The sequence below is a fragment of the Urocitellus parryii genome, chromosome 6 (assembly GCF_045843805.1).
Source record: "Urocitellus parryii isolate mUroPar1 chromosome 6, mUroPar1.hap1, whole genome shotgun sequence".
Lineage (NCBI taxonomy): Eukaryota > Metazoa > Chordata > Mammalia > Rodentia > Sciuridae > Urocitellus > Urocitellus parryii.
In genome coordinates this window covers 100,011,037-100,030,907 of record NC_135536.1, presented here as the reverse complement: position 1 = coordinate 100,030,907, position 19,871 = coordinate 100,011,037, and the positions used below count along the sequence as shown (strand labels likewise).

The 19,871-nt window shown below is 33.8% G+C and overlaps 1 protein-coding gene across 2 annotated transcripts in view; it reads right to left on the bottom strand.

Annotated features, from left to right (window-relative positions):
• Positions 1-19,871, bottom strand: part of Unc13c (unc-13 homolog C) — a 544,151-nt gene that overhangs the window by 294,374 nt on the left and 229,906 nt on the right. For both annotated transcript variants that reach the window (XM_026391056.2, XM_077799599.1), the window contains 3 exons: positions 8,670-8,839; positions 5,581-5,696; positions 4,012-4,175 (listed from right to left, as the gene is read on the bottom strand). In XM_026391056.2, the coding sequence (XP_026246841.1) occupies positions 4,012-4,175; positions 5,581-5,696; positions 8,670-8,839 (450 nt within the window). The remainder of the gene's footprint in view (positions 1-4,011; positions 4,176-5,580; positions 5,697-8,669; positions 8,840-19,871) is intronic.

The window sequence follows — 19,871 nt, the reverse complement described above, 5'->3', positions numbered from 1 at the left end:
TGGGAATGGAACCACCATTTGACCCAGCTATTCCCCTTCTCGGTCTATTCCCTAAAGCCCTAACAAGAGCATGCTACAGGGACACTGCTACATCGATGTTCATAGCAGCTCAATTCACGATAGCAAGACTGTGGAACCAGCCTAGATGCCCTTCAATAGATGAATGGATAAAAAAAATGTGGCATTTATATACTATGGAGTATTACTCTGCATTAAGAAACGACAAAATCATAGAATTTGGAGGGAAATGGATGGCATTAGAGCAGATTATGCTAAGTGAAGCTAGTCAATCTTTAAAAAACAAATACCAAATGACTCCTTTGATATAAGGGGAGTAAACAAGGACAGGGCAGGGACGAAGAGCTTGAGAATAAGATTTACATTAAATAGGGATGAGAGGTGGGAGGGAAAGGGAGTGAGAAGGGAAATTGCATGGAAATGGAAGGCGATCCTCAGGGTTATACAAAATGTCATATAAGAGGAAAGGAGGGGCAAGACAAGATAATACAAATGGAAGAAATGATTTACAGTAGAAGGGGTAGAGAGAGAAAAGGGGAGGGGAGGGGAGGGGAGGGGAAGGGAGGGGGGATAGTAGAGAATTGGACAGACAGCAGAATACATCAGAAACTAGAAAGGCAATATGTCAATCAATGGAAGGGAAACTGATGTGATACAGCAATTTGTATACGGGGTAAAAGCGGGAGTTCATAATCCACGTGAATCAACCGTGTAATATGATGTATTAAGAACTATGTAATGTTATGAACGTCCAATAAAAAAAAAAAAAAATGAAGACATTGTCTGTATGTTGGTAGAAATTTTAATAAATGTGTTATCAGATTATCAAATAACAGAAAATCTTTTTCTTCTGGCAAGGTAATGGCAAACTTAGTACTATCAAAAGAAAAATTGATCTGGACAAAGTTCATTGGGCAAGGGGAATTTTTTAAAGGACTATGGCAATAGGCAGCATCTTTTTCAAAAAATTAGCATCTCAAAGGAGGCGAGAAAGGATTCATAATTACAAGTTTTCTAAAATAAATGCTCTAAGGAAAGGGGGTCAGGGACTCCTATGGTTAGGCCATCTGGAATCTGCAAGGGCCAGGATAAGGAGGAGGTCAGGAGCCTAGAGGCAAAAGAAGCCTATCTAAAGCTTTGTGAAGCTTGGGGAAATATTATGGATGTCTTGATCAGCATTCAATGGTAAAATATGTAATATATAAAATATCAACATAAAATAAAATGTATAACAACAAGTAGGTATAATTTACTGTATCATGGTATCATTGAAGTGTATTTGTCAATCTATCATTTAAAAAAAATACATTCTTTTTCCTTTTGTCTCTGCCTTGCTTTCACTGCTTATGTTATGAAGTCAGGCAGAGAGGCCTGACTCTGGGGATTGAACAAATTGGGTCTAGCAACTCACCTCAAAAAAGAAACAAAAAAGGTAATGGTGAAAAGCATGAAAGGAACTTTAATCAGTGCAGCTACACTGGAAGACAAGGGGACCCATGTCCTTAACCCTGTCTTGGAGGCACTGACAATGCCTTTCAAGTCTTATAGAATGGAGACAGAAGGTAAGGATTGGGGGATTGCATAACTAGAGCATTTTCATAGCAACAAAACAGGTGATCTTGATCAGTGTGGTCTCTCCATTACCATCCCAACACTGGTCAGGTGAGGCTTTATCCCAGATTACAAAAATTGCTGTTGCCTAGGCTTGGGGAGGGGTAGAAGTGCCCATTCAGGATATTTATCTGACAAGTCCCTTGTTCTTGGAATCCAAGGGGGTTCAGAGCAAAGGAGATAGATGCAAATGGAGGTAGAGAGGCCAAATCTTTAATTCTGATTTTAGCTACCCACTGGATATTTATTTTCAGGAAAAAGTGAGGAGTCTAAGCCCTTGTTATACATAGACCATTGAGTGGCAATCCAAGGTCATTAGGTCAAATCCTGACACACTCTCTCTCTTTCTTTCTCTCTCTCTCTCTCTCTCTCTCTCTCACACACACACACACACACACACACACATATATATATGTACACATACACATCTCTCTCTCTCTCTCTCTCTCTATATATATATATATATATATATATATATATATATATTTTTTTTTTTTTTTTTTTTTTAAGAAAAAGTTTCATCAGAACACAGCCATGCCTATTTGTTTGCTTATATTTAAGTTGTTTTGGAGTAGACTTCAGAGTGGAACAATTGTGACAGAGACAATAGGCAGTAGAGTCCACAAAGTATTTACTATCTGGTCACAGAAAAATGTTTATTTTCATAGAAAAAAATATTTATTGCCAATCTGTTTTAGATTATTACATAGTATGATCAGGGGCATTGTCAAACCTGAGTTGACTAAATTCACCTGCAGGTGACTTAAAATCAAATAAGTATACTGAATATTTTTTATTCTTATTATTTGGTCAGATTCAGAGGCAAGAAAAAAAATGAATGAGGTCTGATTCCCTTTTCAACTATCATGTATTTACAATTTTTCTATATTAACATGACTGTGCTTCTAGGAATATGAAAAAACAACAGAAATTAAGGAATCTGACATTAGCACACAGAAATATTTTGTAATAAATTCAGCATGATATTTTCTTTTATTGGGATTATTTCCAGATGCAGGTTGCTTTGATTGTTTTAACCTCAATTTCCTTGGACAGAACAGCTCATTTACTTTATATTGTTAATCACAGTTGAATTTTAATTCCACTCAAAATTTATACTAGGTATTCTGCTGAGTTACAGCCTTTGGCATGGGACAAACCAGATGGCAAAGTCATCGATTCCCTTGTAGCTGCCCCATTACAAGGCAGATTGCATGGAAAGAGAGCCCTTGTTACTGGATATGGGCAAGCTGATGGACGATGACCATCAGTTAGAGATCTAATAACAGAGTTTCCAGATTTGGACTAGAGGTTAAATTCTTCACATCTAAAAAAAAATCTGTTTATCTTTACTATTTAATATCAGGGCATTCTAAAAACTGTAAAAGCACTCAGTTTCTCTATCACTACTTTTAAAAACTCATTTATTCTTAAGTTTTGCTATTCAGGAATTATAAATAGTGATTAAGTGTCACAAATAATAAACTTTAAGGAGGAACACTGATTTTGGTTCTACTCACATCTCATTAAAATTAATTATATTGATTATCTGAGCCAACATCTATTCAATTCACATGCAAGTATGACCCTGTCATCAATATAAAAGAAAAATCATCTAATATATACATATAGTTTATATATTATACATGATACATGTGTACCAAATCATTTACAAACTTGGACCAGATCTTAGAATATAAGCTACAAGAAGTAATGACCCAGTTCTGGATCCTGACTGAGCTCCTCAGTAAGGGTTAGGAGTCTCAAAGTCAATTCTGTTGTACTGTATTTAACTGAAGTGTTTGGCTTCTATCAGGACCCAATAGATCTTTGTCTTACTGAAATAGGGGCACTGATCTAAATCACAAAGGAAGGATTGATTACTCTAATATTTGGTACAAGACATTAAAATGTTTCTGGATATATCACTGACATTAACCTCCTGTCTAACTTTGGACACTTCAGGGCTTTAGTTTCCTCAAATATCAAATAAGGTATTATTTCTTGAACATTAAAGTTGTCAGAAGCAACTAAAAGGATTGTTAAAACAGGTTTCTGGGCTCCACCCTCAGAATTTCTGATTCAGGTAGAGAATTTACATTTTGAGGTTCTGAGTGCTATGGATACCATCAAGGGACCACACTGTGAAAACAGAACAAAGGTAAAGGAGGATGATAGAGCGTTACTGAATCCCCAATAGCGTTACAGTTATAGGAGCAGGTAGTCAGTATCAATCATTCACAATAAACTGTGACCATCTTCTTAAGCAAAGTTTTCTTTGAATTAGAAGTAAGATGAATGCTCTCTTTCTCTCTCTCTCTTTTCTTTTTCTTTAGAATTCCACAGGGATTGCTGACCATGTAGGTATTAGATAGTACTTACGTCATGGCTTGATAAATGGATTCAATCCCGTAGCGCATGGCAAATTCATCAACTATTTCTTGGGATGCATCATCAAAAAAAACCTTCCAGGCTTCATCCCCTTTGACCTCTGGGATTTTCACTCCACCATTAGATTTCACTTCAGTTAAGTAATGGAACAGATTCTAAAAGCAAGTGGTTTTCAATTGTTCAGTGACGCCTCAGAATAAGCTAGAAATATTTAACTATAACTTTCAGTAAAATACACTTGCAATGCCATCTCTTCTAATGTTTTATCAGCATCTAAAAGTAGAGAAATAGCTTAGATTTTTATTCTAACTCACTTCACTTACTATTCAAAAGATGCCTTTACTTCTGGTTAGAACTATACAGAATCAATTATTCACATGTTTTGTATATACCCAAATACTTTCATTAGAAAATAAAAATGTTTGTATGTAAATATAGCTGCATGATAGGACATATTTTACATTCATGGACTCTGAATCAATTATAGTGCCCTGGAAGAATGTGATTTTGGCTACATTATTACAGATTGTAGTTACATAATGATTACCAATGGGGCAATGAAATGAGGTTGAAAATGAATGCTTGAAAATTTAATAATGGAAAAAATATCACTATCCCCGGATTCTTTTTGCTAATAACAATTTGGGAACTGCTGTATGGATGCAGTGTGAATCAACTGAAGAAACTTCTCTTAGATTTCAGTTCTTTCTGGTCCTTGAATCACCAGAAAAGATTTTAAAAAGTTAAGCATAATGCTGTTTCTCTAAACCCAAATATTCTCTGCCTATAACGTAAGTCCAGACTCCTCCCATCATGCTAGTTAAAGGGATTTCTTTTTATTGGTATGAAAAGTAAATGACTCTTTTTGAAGGAAAGAGATCACTAATGGATTGTAGTAAAGAAGTTTAGGCCCTATGGCTGATTACTGTATAATAGGTAAATGAATTAAAGGCAGTTTCTCATTTTTACTTTAGTAAAATTGGGTGCAAATGTTTATATGTATTGACTATTTAATGGTATAAATGTTCATAGATATATTTAGGAAATATAATGTACAAAAAAAATCAAAGCAGTTTTTCAATTTCAAACGTTTTTTTTTTTTTTGGTCACTGGAAGAGTACTTGATCTTTTTGAATATGTGAAATGATACATTCCTCAGTTTTACCATACCTTTTTTGTTATATAGGACAAGTATCATTTGCATCTAAGAAAGTCTTCAGTGTCGCCACAATCTACTCCAATGCAAAGCATCCAATAGAAGCCCCAAATTATTGGTCTATTTATTTGTTCAGAGGCACATAAGAAACTCATGAGTAGGCCCTTTAAAAATATCTGTCTCATAAGCTTGTTCTGAACCCTTGTTAGAAGAAAAGTTCTTTGGGGTCAATACCTGGGATTTATAACACCTCACATCACCTGTTATAGTACAGAGTCATAACTCTAGGAACTCTACAAATTTAATTCCATGGTTTCTTTTTAAATGTAATACTATTTTATGATCCATTATCAAAACTATTTTCTTTTCTAGGTTTTATTCTTAATAAAATATAACTTACTTACCTCATGTAAACATGTATATTGTATATGGTATGGAGCAACCTTCTCCTCTCCTTTAATTTCCACATTGATTTTCAATCGAATGGCTCCAGATACAGCTGACTTATCTGTCCGTTTCTCTGATAAAGCAAAAAATATACTATCTCTTATTCAAGTTTTCAAAAGCTTAAAAAAGGCTTATGTGGCTAAAATCTATTTTTATAAATTATATTTGATTAAATAGCCATGATTTCCCTAAATACAACTTAAAAGATTTGTTTATTGTATCATTGTGCTTGTTAAACTGCCTTATAGAAAAAGTTAATCAGAAGATACTACTTTTCTGATAGAAATTTTGTGTAATTTATCATTTTATACAATGAAATTAAATATAATATTTGGTGATCAAAAGCAAGATGGCTATAGTATTATTTTTTCTTTTTTTTCTTTTTAGGCATACATTTCAGTAGAGTATATTTTGACATATTATACATACATGGAGTATAAATCATTCTAATTAGGATTCCATTCTTGTGGTTGTACACGATGTGGAGTTTCACTGGCTATGTATTATTATATGAACACAGGAAAGTTATATCTGAAAGTTATATATATATATATATATATATATATATATATATATATATATTCATTCATTCTACATTCTACTCTTTCCTGTTCCCATCACCCCTTCCCTTCATTTCCCTTTGTCTAATTCACTGATTGAATATTAGATAGGAAATTATTTTACTTAAAAGCTCTTCTCAGTTTCTTATCTTTCTTTCTGGGTTTGAAAAGATAGACAAAGTTTTGGTTAAAAACAACAAAAATCAGTTATGAATTTCCACTATCAGTGATTCATAGGACCTACAGTCTGTCTATAGCCTTTGTTTATTTATAATATAATATTGGGTTAATTACTTATTTGAATAGGATCAATATATAATGAATTGTTAAATAGTGTATGTATATGAGCACTTATAAGTGGTAGCTTTGAAAAAAAAGTGTCTTAGTCACAAAATTTCTAATATGTGAATTTAGGTGGGTACCAAAGTACGATACCCATTTCATAAATAAAATATGAAAAGGAATGTCTACTCATTTCATAAACCAATTATGAAAAGGCAGGCCAACCCATTTCACAGTGAGAAATAAGATCTAAGGAAGGTGGCACCAAGTCAGTGGTGAAGACTTCTTTACTTGGCCCTCTTTTTTTAGCCATGTAAAATAGAGTTAAATCACGAGAGCTACTCTGTCCTGTAGAATGCCTCCTGATTTCTCATCCTTACTATTTAAGAGTCCTTGTGTTTTGAAGATCCTTTTTAGTATGAGGATCATGAGAGTTTTTCCTACTTGCTGAGAAATGGTTGATTCTCAATGAATATTAAAGTTCTCTGCTGGTGTTTAGAAAAATGCAAGGCCTAGGATCTTCTTGCCACCCACCTCTTTCCAGAGCTCCAGGGGAGATAACTGGGTCTTTAATTTTTAACTATCATTATCCCAACAGACCCATGGGAAGCCCTTGGGCACCCAGGGCTTTTGGCCAAGTCTTACTTTGTGTGGTGAAATGAGTTCTAAGTCATGAGGAAGGAAGAAAGGTGAACAAAGAATGAAAGGATGGAACATACTGAGAGATTTTACAAAATGCTCAGAAAGATAAAACCTGTTTTTCTCTCTTTATGAGGTTAAACATCAACAATAAGGGGAAAAAAGAACTTACTGAGGGTGACTGGGCAGAGGAGAATGTATTGAGTGACATAATCCTCACATAGACTAAAGAACAATTTGAGCATGAAAACTGGACATTTGATTTCAGTAACGGCACATTCATAGTCCTTAGCAAATTGAACATATTCTCATGTTTTGTCAAAAGAACAAACTAGGGACTTTTAGTCTGATTATCACTTCACTGCCTCAACTCAAGGACATGCTGGGGGGGGGAAGTCCATGCACATGTAAACCTCTTAAAATAAAATATAAATTATGAATATTCTACCCAATTAATGGCCTAAAATTTACCCTTACATAACATCTGTTTTCATACATAAAGTTATTTAATAATTTAAACAAGATGTAGGAGGATGTCACGATAATGTAGATTTAAAATTTTACCCCAATGATGTAGACGTACCAATTTCTTTAAGGACGATTTGGAAAATATTTTTGGTAATGGATTCTTAGTATAGCTTGAATCATTTGTATCCAGATAAGTTCAATCTCTTTAAATTATTATGTAATTTAGAGTTTTGTTAATTCTGTGACATTCTTCTTTTAGTTTGTCAACTATTATGTTGCTCAGAGTTAGCAGGCTTTAAAAAAAGCTAAAAAGCACATTTTAATTTGCTAAAGTATATTTATTTCCTGGGTGGTAACTTTTTTGTAACCCTGGAACTGTGTCAACTCTCCATTGACTCATGACCATCCAGCCTTCAAAAAGTGAGAAATCAGAGGATTTCAGTAAGAGATCTTTGTATCATGTCTTTTGTAGAAACTGGGGTAACCAATGTATTTTTACTTCTATTAAAACATCGATGAAGATTATAGGGTATTATTCAAGTCTAGTAAAAGTCATATTAAAACTTGTCTTTATTGATATAATAAAATTTAATTTAAAAATCATAAAATGAACATTCTCTCAATATCTTAATCCTCAGAGTCATTGCTGAATCCACATGCATAATGGTTTTATCAACTAAAATGTGCTTTTACGTTATGATTTTATAGAAATCCAAGATGTATTTTCATTGCCAAAATTCCATTAATAGACCAGAAGGAAATCAATCAAACAGCACTAAGTCAGAACTTGATTATTTTTCCCAAAAAAATTGGGCAAAGGTTTTTGAAGCCATATGTTATGAATTAAAAATGAAGAATTTTCTCTGAAGACATTCAGTTAGTTCCTTGAGTTTTCTCTTTTCATCTCCCATTTACAAATCTCTTTCAGTAATACTAAATTTGAACAGTTACTTTTAATTGCCAATGAAACTACTCCACCTAAAAGTCCAACAGAATGATCTTTAGACATTGGTTATTTGTACCAATATGTGAATATAATAGATGACATTCTGGAATATTTTTAAAACTTGTTTTCAAGTAGATGTAAAGATAATCACCTAAGTTATACCAGACATCCATTTCTCCACTCAGTGTTCTTACTTCTACAATTGTTTGTCCCAGAAAATCATCTGACTCCTTTTTGAAATGTTGCTTGACTCTGGATTTAATGTCATCATCTTCATCCCACACTCTGACTTTGATTCGATCTGTGGAGTTATGGCACTCACTGAAAATAAATGTATATAAGTTAGTAACCATTGAAAACAGTTCTAAGGGGCATCTGATGTTAGCACCTAATTGTAAATTTATCTAATCCAGAAAGAAATAAAATATCACATGATAAATGACATTTCTCACTGACCAATTCCAACCATGAGAAGTTGTAGGTATCCAATGGAGGTGTAGTGAAGAAAAGTTTGATTAATTAAGTCATGTTATAAAAAAAAATCCTGTCTCATATTGCCCTATTTATTTTAACTGAACTAGATACAGTCAAATGTAGGACAGAGAACTTTGCTTGTTATATTTTCAATTATACCATATTTCCTATTTGCAATAGTTTTCTTGGACAGCATAGTCATGCTCAGAAAATTCTCCATCAAAAAATATTAACTAGATTTTATTGCAATGGGCTCTGATAAAATGGACTTCACAGAATATAAAATGATGATATAGTATGTGCAGGTGTTTGATGAAATAAAAATCCCAGTATGTACACAGGTAAGGATAAGTAGAATTAGAGTAACATATTTATGATTTTAGGAATGAATCAAGAAAAAATAAGAAGGAACTGTACATTCTAGTCCAAACCTCATTTTCAGGTTTCTTCCACCTTCATTTGTTGAAGCAAATTACTTTTTTTTGTTTATACATATTGTGGTCTTTCCTGACCCTGTGATTTTTATATATATTCTTCCCTATGCTTCTCTACTTGATAACTAATCATTCTTTAAGAATCAGCTAGTCACATGCTCTCTTCTCACTGTTTTTTGAACCAGTTAGTCATGTTCAGTTGTGTGCTTCCACTATATTGTACACATGCATCCCATATAGAAGAGGAGTCTTTAACTTGGAGTTTATGGATGGTCCTGGGCATTCCTAAACTTGGATTAAAAAAAAGCAAACAAACCCATCTTAATGTTTTTTTCAACTTGAAGAAAGGCAACAAATCATTGCAGTATTTTGTTATCAATGAAATCATAATAATTTACATATAACATTACACATGTTAGGAGACTATATATATATATGTATATATATATACATATATATATAATTTCAATATAATTGATTTTGTTTTCAAATCTTTATTTTATTTTATGCATTAAGAAGCACAATTTTGTAAAGAAATCCACAGCATTCACTAAACTGCAAAATGGGTTCAAGGAACAAAAATTATTTAAAAACTCCTTACAGTAAAATAACTCTCCTATTAAACTTTGAAGCAAGATTATGAAGACATGTAAGAATTAAATTTGGAATATAAATGCCTATGTAGTGATTTGTAGTCCCAATAATCATTTCAATGATTTCTGGAAATTTCTTGATTGATAAAAACTTTGAGGGCACTATTGGCATTCAGTGAGCTAAGCCAGAGATTTAGATACCCTGTCATATGCAGGTGAAACTTTGTGAATTAAAATGGCTCACTAGGCATTAATGAAGATATATTACCCATTAATAATTATCTCAGCTCAGGAACTAACTATTTTTTACATAAAAACATCAAGTGTTTGCATTTTTTACTAGACACTGAAATTTCTTGAAAAGCAAAAGAGGATTTTTTTCTTCTTTTTGTAGTTACTGTTCAGAACTTTACCAAAGAAACTTTATGCTCCATTTTCAGCAATTATATTTTCAATCTCAAAACTACTCAAGTATTTGAATCAAAGAATATGTATCAGTGTGCTTTTAAAATGGTCTTATTCTTGCTAATTCTATCAATGGGTAAAAGTCTGTATCTAAAAGATCAACACCCATAAATCAATAGCTTTCCTATACTCCAACAGTAATTCAGTTGAGGAAGCAATCAGGAAAACTATTCCATTCAAAATAACCTAAGAAAAACAATACTTGGGAATTAATCTAACCAAGGAGCTAAAAGAACCTTACAGTGAAAATTATAGAACACTGAAAAAAGAAAATGAAGAGCACCTTAGAAGATAGAAAGACAGCCCATGTTTTTGGAGAGGCAGAATTAATGTTGTCAAAAATGGCCATACTACCAAAAGCAATATACAGATTTAATTCAATACCCATCAAAATGCCAAGGGCATTTTTCACAGAATTAGAAAAAATAATAATTCTTAATTCGGAAAAATAAGAAACACAGAATAGCCAAAATAATATTAAGCAAGAAAAGTGAAGCAGGAGGCATCACAATATCTGAACTGAAATTATACAACAGAGCTGTAGTAACAGAAATACCATGGTATTGGTATGAAAACAGACATGAAGACCAAGGTAGTAGAATAGAAGACACAGAAACAAACCTAAAAGTCTATAGCAGTCTAATACTTGATAAAGGTGCCAAAAATATATCTTGAAGTAAAGACAGCCTTTGTAATAAATGGTGCTGAAAAAACCAGGATAGCTATTTGTAGAAAAATGAAAATAGACCCTATTCTTTCATCCTGCACAAAACTCAAATCAAAATGGATCAAAACTTAGCAGCTAGACTGGAAACCATACAATTGTTAGGAGAAAACATAGGGTCAACACTCCATCATATAGGTGCTGACACAGACTTTCTTAATAAGACCTCCAAAGTACAAGAAATAAAGCCACAATCAACAGTGGGATGCCATTAAACCAAAAAGCTTCTGCACAGGTAAGGAAACCATTAAGAACATGAAGAGAGAGACTATAGAATGGGAGAAAATCTTGGCCAGCTACTCTTCTGATAGGGGATTAATATCCAGAATATACAAAAAACTCAAAAACCTTAGCACTGAAAAAACAAATAACCCAGTAAATAAATGGGCAAAGGGACTAAACAGAAACTTCTCAATAGAAGAAATATAAAAGGACAATAAATACATGAAAAAAAATGGTCAACATCTTTAGCAATCAGGGAAATGCAAATCAAAACTACACTGAAATTCTATTTCACTCCAGTCAGAATGGCAAAGATCAAGAATACAAGTAACAAGTTGGGTGCGGTGGTGCATGCCTGTAATCCCAGCAGCTTGGGAGGCTGAGGCAAGAGGATCACGAGTTCAAAGGCAGCCTCAGCAAAAGCGAGGCACTACGCAACTCAGTGAGACCTTGTCTCTAAATAAAATACAAAATAGGGCTGGGGATGTGGCTCAGTGATTGAGTGCCCCTGAGTTCAATCTCAGTTACCCCCCACCCCAAAATACAAATAACAATAAATACTAGAGAGGTTTTTGGGGAAAAGGACCACTTGTATATTATTGGTGGGACTGTAGACTAGTACAACCACTCTGGAAAGCAGTTTGTGAATTTCTCAAAACACAGGTATGAAACCACCAAGTGACCCAGCTATCCCACTCCTAGGAATTTTCCCCAAATATCTAAAATCAGTTAGCCAATCCCCAAAACCCAAGTGCCAAATGTTCTCTCTGATATAAGGCAGCTGATTCAAAATTGGGTTGGGAGGGGGAGCATGGGAAGATGAACTCTAGATAGGGTAAAGGGGTGGGAGGGGAAGGAAGGGGGCATGGGGGTAGAAAATAAGATGGAATGAAATGGACATCATTATCTTAAGTACATGTATGAAGACACAAATGGTGAATATACTTTGTATACAACCAGAGATATGAAAAATTGTGTTCTATATGTGTAATATGAATTGTAATGCATTCTGCTGTTATATATACAAATTAGAATAAAAACATTAACAAGATTTGTTTTTTTAAAAAAGAAGCCTATATCAGGATTGGGGTTGTGACTCAGTAATAGAGCACTCACCCAGCATGTGCGAGGCTCTGGGTTCCATCCTCAGCATCACATAAAAATAAATAAATAAAATAAAGGTATTGTATCCAACTACAACTAAAAAATAAATGTTAAAGAAAGTAAAGAAGCAGCCTATATCAACCAGTCTATGTATCCTAGGGTAGTTGTCTCAGAGTCCTTACATATTAAAATACATATAAAATACTTTTACTTCTCCTTTACATAAAAATTGGAACATTTTACTGATTTTTCAAATTACATATATGTGTGTATATAAATATGATAAATAATGATTTTTTAGCATAAAATGGGTCATTATGAACTATTTTATATAAAATGATTCATTGGGTTAAACAGGGTTGAAAATTAATAATTACTTTCTATCTGTTTTAACTACAACAAATCTCAGTTTTTTTCTATAAAATGGGGGTAATGATATGTATTTTATAAACTGACTATAGGAAGAAATTAAGATAAATATAATAGCATGGTGATGTCAGCTCCACCCCAGAAGAAGTCTGCCTTGGTTCCTGATCTGATCACCATGGTCTGAATGAGTGTGCATCTGCTGGACTTAGAGCCTAAGACTTGAGACTTTTGATTTGATACTTGAGCTTAACATGCAAAAGGAATGTCTGTCATAAGCCTGTCATGATTAAGTGTGTTTGCAGTGCTTAGAATTAATTTAGAATTGTTTGCTGTGAATTGATTATGTCTAGTGTAGTGCCTACCATTAAGGATTGTCATTTTCGTGATTAAGAACCTATAGAGTGAAATTGTATTGAGTGATTTGAGTGAATAAAGCATTGAAAAGGGCAGAAGCACATGGACATTCTTTATTTCTCCCCCTGAACTGCACCTTTTGCCCATCGCAACATGAATGTATTACTATTTGCTCATATACATTTAACAATTATTTTTCTCATAAAAACTGGCCAGATCCTACATTCTTTGTTTCCCATAGAGCTATTCTGAGGACTATTTAAACAAAGTTTGCTGTCATGTTTTAGGCTTAACTGTCAGAAACCTGTATTTTCACCTCAATAGGGTAAAGACAATAGTGGGGCTGCTTGCTTCAAGTACTAGGAATTATATGAGGGTTTTGTGATTAAGACCAGAGGTTTAGTTTAAGATGATGTGAAGAGTCACCACATAGCGATGCCTATCATCTCTGAGCATTCTGCTTCCTATTTGGTTACATATCCCCTCAAGCTTCTCTTTCTCAACATTAAAATTAGATAACGCACCTTCCTAGATTTCTTATAGAATCCACACATTTGCTTTGTAGTCCAACAAGATGTGGACTCACATTGCTAAAGTGACACAATGGCTATATTCTAAGGACCTACTCTTTTTGAAACATTGGTATAGAAGCTTTGGCACTTTGATATAGAATTTCTTGTATTTAGTCCTGGAGGGCAAAAGTATTGAGGAATGGTGGTCATGGTATTTCTCCCAAAGAAACATCATGATATAACTGAACATTTTTCCTACATAGTAGCTTCAGCAATTGGCACTTTGACCTTTCTAACAATTCTTGATCTATGTAATTGTCTATGAAATAATCTTTTTGTGCATAAAGTAACCAGGGTAGACTGCTGTTTGCAGCTAAGAATAGTGACTATGATAATAATTTTTAAAGCATGAAGAAAGGTACAAGTAAAACAACCTGAAATGTGAGGAGATAATTAGACAGATAGGAAAGATTTAATTACTACAGGTTGGAAAGACAATGCATTTTGATATGCCAGAGCAGAAGATCTGGTCAAGCTGTTGCTTGCTATATCTATGATCTCTAACCACAGGCCAACTCAGCATTTTCTTTAGTGAGAATGGTGGGAATAAAATCCAGAATGTTGGCATGTGCTTGTTAAATCTTGCTACTTTCAAATACATACAGCAATAGAGATAAAAACTAGAGTCACAGTCTGTAAGTAGAGAAGCAAAGGAGCACAACTATACCAAAAAAGGTTCACTCTGCTGGCATCCTGCAATGTAAATTGACTGAGAATATAATAATTTGGAACCCTGCAGGTTGAGCAAAAGCCTGTTTTTGTTTTTTCTGTATCCAAAAATATGCCTTTATAGGCAGAGGCTACCAAATGCAAATAGAGAAAATTGTTGCCCCAGGACTTTTGTAGCACCTTCCTTTCCTAGGTCTCTAAATGACCAGAGGGCAGAGTTTGGTAGCAAAGACAGGATTAAAGGTGTCTTCACCCTGGCCTATTATTTCGCAGGGCCTGAGGCTACAACCATTAGGTTAAGGGAGAGGAATTTCAGAAGAGGTGCTAATAGCTTAGAGTTAAAATTTCCAGGTTTATGTGTCTATTCACTCATAAAACTGTTTTAAAGCCCATTTCATGGAAGCCTGGAAATTTTTCTGGGAAACATTATTGTCAAGTGTTTGGCTACAGCTGAACTTAAATTCCTGAGTTCCTGAACTCATAGCAATGGGAAGTGGGCTCCAAATAGACTTAGGAAGATTATATGCCTAGATTTACTAGGAAGGTCTCAATTTATGGGTATCATAGAAAATGTAATGTTTTCTGGTTACTTTCAGAGCCTTTTTAAATTTACTTTCACGTACACAATACCCACCTTGAATGTAGGCACTAACAAAATACATATGGAAAATCTACACAGGTGTAGATACAAGGATCTGGAGGAAAATCAATAAAAGAAGTTCACCCAGAAAGAAGTACCAGGGCCTGCCAGATTAGTTATCCAAATAACCATTTCTGCTACTGGGATCAAGAAGTACTAAGTATACCTGTTCAAGAGTACTCTTTATTTACAGCAATAACTGTCCTGTATTTTCCATTTTCCCTTTTACTAAATGAGAAATTGCCATTGTCCTATCTTCTTTCTGTACAATAACATATTGAGAGTGTTAGAGGAGGATGATTTGTTTTAAATTCATAGGTCACAGACTCAACAAAGAACCAAATCCAGAGTTTATGGGTAAAATACCTAGATACCCTGGATTTCAAGTTAGTTATAGCACACTAGATATACTTTTGAGATCACTTATCTTGGAAAGGTATTTATTTTACTTAAAGTAAACGGAGGAGTATAAAAGTTGTATATCAATACTGAGTGGTCAAAGAGGTGAAAGGTGGCAGACACTATGTGCCTGCTCATACAATAATCTTTTAAGATGCATCCCTTTTCTTTCCTAATTATACGTAATTTCCCAATTGCTCTTGCAAAAAGGGATGGGCAAAGATCTGCCAATGAAATATAAGCAAAAGTCTTGTGTTGAATGAAGTCTATTCTCTTTTCTTCTTTACTAGTGGGGGTGGGGGGCAAAGGGCAGTCAGTGTAGGTGACGAGTGAATGATTGGGTCAGGAAGGGAGGGGCTGATTCAAGAGGAAATAAAAGGCTAATACCTCCACAGCACCTCCCTCTCCTCCAATCTGTTGCCAAGGTTACCTGCCTTCTGAGAATTGTTCCTCCCCACCAGGAGTAGTTAATGAATACCCCATGGGCTGCTCCTTTCTGCTAGTAGCCCCTGGGTAGTTTTATTGCCCTTGGATCACTTCACCTTTTGGTCAGGCAGGCAAGATAAGCGGGAAGAGGGAGGCATGAGAACAAAGGAAATCTAAAATCTATAAATGGGGCAGGACACCACCACTTCCTCTCCCTCAGCACCAACTTGGACCCCCTCCTCTGTGGAGGAGTCTCTTTCTGTTTTATCCTTTAAATAAGACTTTTTTGCTCTTGCATCAGCATTTCTCCAGTAGTCAGTGTTCAATATCAGGGGAATGAGACTTGATCCTGATTCTCAACAACAGTATCACTACCCTAGAAACTGGTGTGAACAGCTTTCAGTAAAGTTGTGAAATCAGGAAGATGGGATAAACTTACAGAAACATTGAACCACCAGAAAATATCAGAAATACTTATACTGGATATTATTCTTGAATGAAATCAATGAATCTTTTTTCGATTAAGTTACAATTGTGGTTTAATATGAAACTGAATAAAATTCTAGTTGACTAAAGTCTGAAAAGCATAAAAACCTAGTATGTTATTTTGTTTTATAATATCTGAAATGATTTAAAATAAATTTAAATTATGAACTGTTATCATTTCTTATTCTTGATGTGTTCTATGGAGTTCCTTAACTGTTTAAAATATGTTATACAAACCATGACTTTAATGAAAATACAAATGTTGCATTTCAGGGAAATGAAGCTTTTATAGTCAGCAGAATTTGATAGCAAGAGGTACATCACCGATATTAGAGAAAAAAATCTACCATATACACTAGAGATAGAAAACACCTTCTTACAAAATCTTCCTCTATTAGACTTTTTCCATCTGATTAATCAGCTAGCCATGACTTCTGGATTACTTTACCAGTTTGAGAATTTGGCTCTTTAATCAATAAGAAAATAAAATATTTTACAGCACAAATGATTGATTAAAAAATATGTATTGCTAGAGCCAAGTGATTTGCTTTCTAGTTTTCCTTTAATTAAAAATAATTCTTGTCATCAACAGGTATTCATGAATCTAGTCTTATATATTTTCATTGTTAAAGAGAGGCCTAGTTCATATCAATGTTTATAGCAGCACAATTTATAATAGCTAAATTATGGAACCAACCTAGATGCCCTTCAGTGGTAGATGAATGAATACGAAAACTTTGGTATATATACACAATGGAACATTACTCAGCATTAAAAGAGAATAAAATATGGCATTTGCAGGTAAATGGATGAAGTTGGAGAATATAATGCTAAGTGAAACAAGCCAATCCCCAAAAACCAAAGGCTGAATGTTTTCTTTTATATGAGAATAATGACTCATAATGGGGACTGGGGAATGGGGAGCATAGGAGGAATGGAGGAACTTGAGATAGGGCAAAGGGAGGGAGGGGAAAGGAGAAGGCAAGGGGGTAGGAATGATGGTGGAATGAGTTAGACATCATTATCCTAAGTACATGTGGTGTGAAAATACTTTGTGTACAATCAGAGTCTTGAAAAATTGTGCTCTGTATGTGTAATATGGAATGAATTGCATTCTGCCATCGTGTATAACAAATTAGAATAAATAAAAAATATAGATATATTCAATATCCTAAAAATAACAAAAAAACAAAGAGTTGCTCCTATGGAATTAAGATATTTTATTTCTTCTCAAACTAAAAGAAAACACTTTTCCTTTCTGATTCGGGATTTGTGTGTGAGTGTGTATGTGTTTTGGTTTGGTTTTTAATTCACAGGTGCCATATTTCTTTAAAGAGATAGTTGGTCAGTTTTCTTTTGTGAATCATCCACTTAACTAATTTTTAATAATTATTTATTCCAAGTTTTTAAATGATCTCACTGCAAATATTTTTAGAATTAGTTTCCTAAATGTAGCCCAAATATGTATCTGTTATTATTAAAGCAATTTTTTCCTTACTCATGCTCTTGTTGAACCCGTGATACAAAGAAAAGATCACCAACTCCAATTTTAAACCAGATTAAAGCAAGCTTACATTGTGTACACGAGAGAGCTGGCCAGCAGCTCTCTCACCCAAAGCCCAGCTAGAGAACAGCCCAGCTTTCAGGGAAAGAAAGGTTTTTATAGCACAGAAAGTTACAAAGAGGGTGTCTTGGGAAATTATAGCTAACAGGACTCTGGCAAACAAAGGCAGAGAGCAGGTTAATGATATACATGGTTTAACATTTCAAAATAGAGAGTAAATCAAGATGCCAACATCAGAATTTATGAGGCGCCACTGAGGGAAGGTTTATCTGGTCAAGGAGAGCCAGGCATGGGTGAGTTCAGAGCACAGGCAGGAATTCCAAACAAGTTTAAACATCAGATAGTCAGGCCAAACAGAAATCTTAGTATTTTATAGTAAAACAGAAATGAACTTTTCATAACTTTGTGACAAGATGATTCCCAATCTTAAAATGGAATTTGGCTGGGTTCATCACTATCAGACTTTAACCCATTCTGAGATGGATTGTTTTTAGAAAGATGCCTATAGATAACACAAAGTCACAAAGCCTGATTGCCTAGTTTCCATTGACAAAAATAAGGCCCTGCTCAAGTAACCATTTCCAAAGCAATATCATTGGTGAAGTAGTGCAACAGCAATAAATTCTTCAAATGGAAAGTGGAGCCTGCACTTACACTAGAGGTAGATATAATGTAGCAATTAAAGTGTCTCATATAGTAACTATATCAGAAAAAAATAGTAAAGTCACCATTTAAAATCATGCTCCTTAAGAATATGTAAAATTTCTAGTTACATATTTTGAGTGTATCAAATAAGATTCTGTAATATTTTAACTTGTATTGTACCAGGTTTTATTAAAAGACACATTGATGACTGAAATATTAAACATATTTGAATATTTGTATCTATGTATATGCACTGGAATTAGCTATATTAGTATATGCCAAAATGTAAGTGATAGAATTAGTAAAAATCTGTATTGTATTCTTTATAGTTTTCTGTAACAATAAGAAAATGATCCCTTAAAATATATTCTAGTAATTGTAAATAATCTCATTTCAGCTTAGGCTGGAGGGCAGGGCATTGATTCAGAAAACCATCAGCTAGAAACCTCCTCTAAAAGCCATTCTAAGGCAGCCTTTCAAACAGTAATTAAATTCTCTAGTTACAACTTAATTCCTTAAACTCTGACCCACTAAATGGAAATACAATGGGATGTTCAACTTTCACACTTCCTCTTAATGATTTATTATGAATTATGTAACCTGCTTCCCTTGCAATATTGGTGTCTCACTTGTTATTGAATCAGGATCTCTAACCCTGTTACCTCTGAATTCTATTACAGTAGATGGAAACACTCAACGATGATGCAGAGAAAGTTTTCTCATTTGCATTTAACAAGGACATTTATATGACTGTTAGGATAAATAGTTTTCAACACTTCACTGTTGTTTATGTTGTGTCAAGTTTTAAGTTTGATAATTATTAAAATAAATATTAAAAATTAAATACTACAAAATAGTTATAATAAAAACAATGTTTAGTAATATAAAATAATTACTAAAATATTAAAACAATATCATAAAATTGTAATGTGAAATATAAAATTACATAAATTTATAAAAATTAATATTTAAAGATTAAAAATCTCATTTGTTTAAGAAAATACCTTATTGCCCATTTTTCTGTGAAAAGTTAGTTCTTAAGCAGTGTAACAATGCCAGTTTCCCTGTCAAGACAAGGACCTATATGCATGTGGAAATGGTTGAATTTGAAAAATTTAAAATTATGGCAAAATAGATCATGTATAGTTTTGTTATTGCTGTTAATATCCTTCTCTTTTTGACTTTTTGACTTATGTTGTTCAATGTTAAGGAA